Raw genomic sequence first — 6,000 nt, forward strand, 5'->3', positions numbered from 1 at the left:
TTCTGAGTGACTTTTTCCAAGAGCTATTAATGTTTTCAATTGCATCTTTAATGGTGTAGTTTTTCGTAAAAGTTTTAATTGACATTTGCTCTTTATCTTCTAGTTCCATTAAATTGCTTAATATACCATGGAGATAATAAGCTTTAAATGTTGCTATTATTCCCTGATCCATTGGTTGAATCAGGGAAGTTGTGTTTGCTGGAAGAAAGACAACTTTGACAGGAATGCATGTGTCTAATGTATTAAGATCAGTAGGATGTCCCAGAGCACTGTCCAACAACAAAAGAGCTTTTTCTTCCAAATTATTTCTTTGGCAATACATTTTCACTTCTGGACAAAAACGGTTAACAAACCAATCAGTAAATAATTCTAGTAGTAAGACTTATACGTTGGTTAGACATAACTGGTAATTAATTTACAGAATTGACAACGCATATAAAGTAAATAAATTAAAGATAACTTTAATGAATCACTTCTATATTTTGGCAATGTCACATTGCCGAAAACAAAACCGTACGGGCGCTGGAGGAAGAGCTTTCTAACACACTCGGCCTTGATCTATGGTCGATACTTCATGACATTTCATGCACATCGGCAAGAAAGTAATTCGAAAAAATACGAAAACCTGACAAAGACTTCTGTACCCCAGCCACCACTTAACACAGTAGTCAACCTCTTGTCGGCAGTTTTAAAGCCTGAAGCACTCACCGCACTTTCACGTGGTCACAATTTCGCCCTAGCTCCTAAAAGGATACCTGCTGAAGAAATCATGATCCAAATAGAGCGTGGAATTCGCAACCTGCCTAACCACATCGCCAACAACGTGAGACTGGATGTAGTCGGTGTTCTCACTAAAGCCAAACCTCCAAAATCCAACTTATCCAAAAACGAATATACAGCCCTACAAGAATTAAAAAACAACAAAAAAATAGTAATCACCAAAGCTGATAAGGGAAGCGCCACTGTGGTACTTAACCAAAAAGACTACAAAGGTAAGCTAAATTCTTTAATACGAGACCGTACTACTTACCTCCCCATTGAATATAATCCGACCAACTCTCAGATTAGAACTATCCACAGTCTCCTTAAGAAAGTCACTTCTTGGCCTGTGGAAGTCACCAACAAACTTAAACCTTATAACTCTAGACCCCCCCGATTATATGGACTCCCAAAAATACATAAACAAAATGTGCCATTACGTCCCATAGTGGATGGCATTGATTCCCCCACATATAAATTAGCCAAACATTTAGCCAAAACGCTCACACACTACACTGGCAACACACCATCACACATAAAAAACTCGGCCCACTTTAAAGCCAGTATAGAAAACCTCACACTCCAACACACTGACATAATGGTCAGTTTTGACGTCTCCTCCCTATTCACCAATGTCCCACTCAAAGAAACCTTTGAGCTCATCCAAGCCAAGTTTCCTCCCGATATTTCAGCCCTATTTCAGTTCACAATGAACTCAGGCTATTTCGTTTGGCAAGGAAAGTTCTACAAACAGATAGAGGGGACAGCCATGGGTTCACCACTTTCCCCACCCTTGGCCAATTTCTTTATGGAGACATTTGAAGAGAAAGCCTTAAACTCCGCCCCACAAAAATCCACTATTTGGCTTTGTTATGTGGATGATGTGTTTGCTATTTGGCCACATGGCTCAGATACACTCCACTCCTTCCTAACACACTTAAACAACCAACATCCCAGAGTCCAGTTCACCTTAGAAAAAGAGGAAAACAACACCCTCCCCTTCCTAGACACTTTAATCACCCGCCAGCTTGATGGATCTTTGGTTTTCTCTGTTTACAGAAAACCCACCCACACTGGCAGATACATTCACCAGCAATCCCACCACCCCCCATCACAACAATATGGGGTGATAAAAACACTATATAACAGGGCAAAATTAATCTGCTCAGATGACAAGGCCCTGACTATGGAACTAAACCACACCCTCAACACGTTCTTAGCCAATGGCTACAACCCCAAAAAAATCCAAAAAATACTAAAACCTATAAACCACAACCCCCCTCCCCCCCTCCACAATAAAGACTACACCAAGTCTATCACTATCTCCTACATCCAGGGCACCTCTGAAAAAATAACTAATATCCTCAAAAAATATGACCTTACTTCCTGTTACAGACCATATAAAAAGTTGGCATCCCTTATCCGCTCTACCAAAGACCAACCACTTCCCCTAGACCTACCTGGTGTATACCAGGTCCCTTGCAGCTGCAAACTGTCCTACTTTGGCCAAACAGGCAGAACAACAAATATCAGGATTTCAGAACACCAAGACTACATCCGTTTTCACCAGTACAGCCGCTCTGGACTGGCAGACCATGCCTTAGATACCCACCATAAAATTCGTTGGAAGAAGACAAAAATAATCCATCGCAGCAAGTTTAAATACGAAAGACTATTCAAAGAATCTTCAGCAGCTCTAAAAAACGTTCCTAACCTCAACAAATTTGGGTGCATGAAACTGCCCCAAATTTGGGAGACTTTCATTTTGAGAACTTCAGCCCAACTGCCAAGACTACCAAATTAGCCCGCAAGAGGGCACCATTAGGACTTTAGGAACAAAATTAGTTCTTATTTTCTTCCTCATTTGCTTTGTTAGTTCCTTAGTGCACATACCATATCTTTATGTTCCCGAAGATGGCAATGTGACATTGCCGAAATATAGAAGTGATTCATTAAAGTTATCTTTATTTACTTTATATGCGTTGTCAATTCCGTAAATTAATTACCAATCAGTAAATAACTCCTTGGTAATCCAGCTTTTCTATTAGCTTTCCATATTACAGGTAAATTGTTTTTATGTTACCTTTTAATGCCCTCGGATTTTCCGAATGGCAAACTGATAACAATTTTAATTTAAAATCGCCAGAGGCATTTGATCCAAAGAGTAACGTTAAATGGTCTTTGGCTGCTTTGAACCCAGTTGCTGATTTTTCTTCAATAGAAATTAAGCTTTTTGATGGTAGCCGTTTCCAGAACAAACTGCTTTCATCAACATTGAACACCAAACTTGGTGAAAATTTTTCAATTCAATTATTGGCAAAAGTGTCCAACATTCAGGCCAATCATTATCAGCATCTGGTTCCTTTTGACCACGTGGATTTTCGGTGTTGGTTTCGTGATCCTCTTCACCAAGTGCATTTTCGGTGCTAGTTTTCTGTTTTACATGATCACAAGTAGATTCAACAATTTCTGCTTCTTCAGCCTTCCTTTTTTACTCATTGGCATAAAGTAACTACTTATTTTACCCATTTTGAACAAATTGTACTGATTTAACTTAGATTAATTCAGAACTCACGTGCCCACCTGCCTGTTGCAGAGTGAATATAGAATTGATAAATTGATATTGGAAGCAATCGGAAGTGAACACAACTTCCTGTTTCCGATTGCATACCAACCTATGAAACAGGAAAGCAGGGTACTAACTTATGAGTAATCAAAACTGAAAATTCAATTCATGAACACAATACCATCTACTGGAATATTTATAATCATTTTGCTGTCAATAAATCGCAAATTTTCAAAAACTTGAGAAAAAAGGTGCCAGTACTGCATACCGCCAGAAAAAAAGCACTGATGATAGATATTGCGCAAATCTTGGAGAGGTCTTGACATGATATTTAGGGCCCCTCCTCGATGAATCTAAGGACTCCTCGGAGCAGCCTGTCATCATAATAATTTCTTGATGCTGGCTGAGGATACAAGAGTGTACTCTCTCTCTCTCTGTGTTCATTGGGCATCTACAGATGCCGTATGGTCACTCCGATGCTCGATGATGTTCCACACCAGGCCTCGCCATGTAGTCCTGTTGTTTGCCTTTCTGGCAGCCTCAACTCTCTGAAGATCAGTCATTCCACACACGCCATCCATACATCTCATTGATGGTCTACCCCTGCCTCTTTTTCCAGGAACTTTACCTTCTATTACTGTTCTGAGAAGTCCTCCTTCCATCCTTTCTATGTGTCCAAAATATTTTAATTTTCTTCTGTCAATAATCCTTAAGGAGCCTTAAAGTTCTACTAATCTTTTCTAACACCCATTCATTTGTACGCCTTCCTTTCAGTGTATGATATCCTCAACAGCCTTCTGTAACACCACATCTCAAAAGCAGATATCCGTTTCTTATCTGACTTCTTTAGGTTCCAAGTTTCGCATCCATAAGTCGCTGTTGGAAAAACAACTGCATCTAAAATCCTCAACTTTGTTCCCATGGAGATAGATCCATCCTTCCAGATTTTAGACAGGTCTCTGACTGTTGTTTTAGCCATTCCTAACCTTTTTCTGACATCTTCTGAACAGCAATTCTTCACATTAATAATGGATCCCAGGTACTCAAACTTGCTGACTTCCTCAATTCTTTCTCCGTTAAGATAGATTTGTTTCTCAAGAGCTTCTCTGTTTGTTTTTCCTTGGAGAACCATGATCTTTGTCTTGCTAGAATTGAGTTGAAGTCCTCTGTTATTACTGATCTTGTTAACTTTGTCAAGAATTAGTCCTAGTTCTTCCATGTCATTACAAAGGAGTACTGTATCATCAGCGTACCTCAGATTACTGATCAATCTACCTCCTATCGTAATTCCTGTCCTGAGCTCATCCAATGCTTCACGCATGATGTCCTCTGCATATATACTAAACAAGAGTGTACAGAGGATTTAAAATGAGAAGCAACTGTCACTTAGTTTTAGGTAGGATAAAAATTATAATAACAGGATAGTAGGATAACAAGAAGGATAATACATATAAATATCTTATCAGAAAGAATAGTATGTAAGGAAGTTTTAATAAAAATAAAAAGTTAAACAGCAACTTTTATAGGTAAACTGTAGACTCAACTATACAAACAATATCAGTTATGAGGATCAGCTGAGGGAATGTGAATATTGGGGAGTTCTTTCCCTTGGTGGAACAGTGGGAAGGAGTGATGACAAGGGTCAATCCCTGGAAGTTACGAAAGGAAGCTGTGAGCAAGAGGGTGAAGATTGGTTTCTTTGCATGGAGGGTGGTTGAATCATGGAATGTACTGCCTGAGAGAGAGAGAGAGAGAGAGAGAGAGAGAGAGAGAGAGAGTGGTGAGAGCAAGAATGGTCAATGAGTGGTATGATAGACTTTATGTTTCCTAAGAAGGACCTCCCAAGATGAGATTTGACTCCATGGAGGTCTGAATAATAATAATAATAATTATTATTATTATTATTATTCAGGAAAAAATTAAACCATTCAAAAACAAGAATTACACTTGGAGTTGCACTGGTCAACTCAGGAAAACATTGATTGTTATATCTAGGGAGGCATATGATTAAGTTGTCTGCAAAGATATGAAATATGAACACCATAGTGGACACAAGAAAATGAAGTGATCCTGTAAAAGATGAAAGCTCTTAGCAAATAAGTCAGCAGATAATAATAAGATGTGTTTACATATATACAAATATATTATTGTCATAAATTTATGAACATACCTTAAAACTGTGACGTTTCCATGTTGACTGGATTCCTGAACCTTCTTCAAATAATGGTTCATGTTTGTGGCACATGTAAACTACAGGTTTATCCTTAGAACACGATGCTTTAGTTCTCTAAATGTTAAATGAAATGTTATTTATATAGAGAGAAAGAGTTAAAAAATTATCTGTTAGTTTTTCTACATGTAACTTAGACTATTTGTGACTAAAACAACTTCTTAATTGGAGATCCAAAAATCTTCACTACAAAAAAAAAAGGATAGCTGCTGTAGCGCAATTGGTAGAAGAGCAGAACATTGTGCCCTTTGATTGGAAAAGACCTGGGTTCGATTCTCATCATGATGAGGGGAATCCTTATATGAGTTTTTCAGTTGAAGGTGAGTTAGCCAATCTCATACGGTGGTAGCAGGGTTCCCCCCCCCCCTCCCGGAAACTAGGGTTTTCATCCCACGTGCAATTTACAGATTTACAAAAAAATACTGTTGGTGGTGATCATGGGCAA

At 38.6% G+C, this 6,000-nt stretch overlaps 1 protein-coding gene across 1 annotated transcript in view; it reads right to left on the bottom strand.

Moving 5' to 3' along the window:
• Positions 1–5,580, bottom strand: part of LOC150100519 (uncharacterized) — a 187,153-nt gene extending 181,573 nt beyond the window's left edge. Inside the window, exon 1 of the mRNA XM_090402671.1 lies at positions 5,496–5,580. Coding sequence (XP_090258797.1) covers positions 5,496–5,570 — 75 coding nt within the window. The 5' untranslated portion in view covers positions 5,571–5,580. The remainder of the gene's footprint in view (positions 1–5,495) is intronic.
• Positions 5,581–6,000: the final 420 nt, after the last annotated feature.

The sequence above is a fragment of the Typopeltis vanoorti genome, chromosome 13, assembly GCF_054136105.1.
Source record: "Typopeltis vanoorti isolate ZY-2024b chromosome 13, IOZ_Tvanoo_1.0, whole genome shotgun sequence".
Lineage (NCBI taxonomy): Eukaryota > Metazoa > Arthropoda > Arachnida > Uropygi > Thelyphonidae > Typopeltis > Typopeltis vanoorti.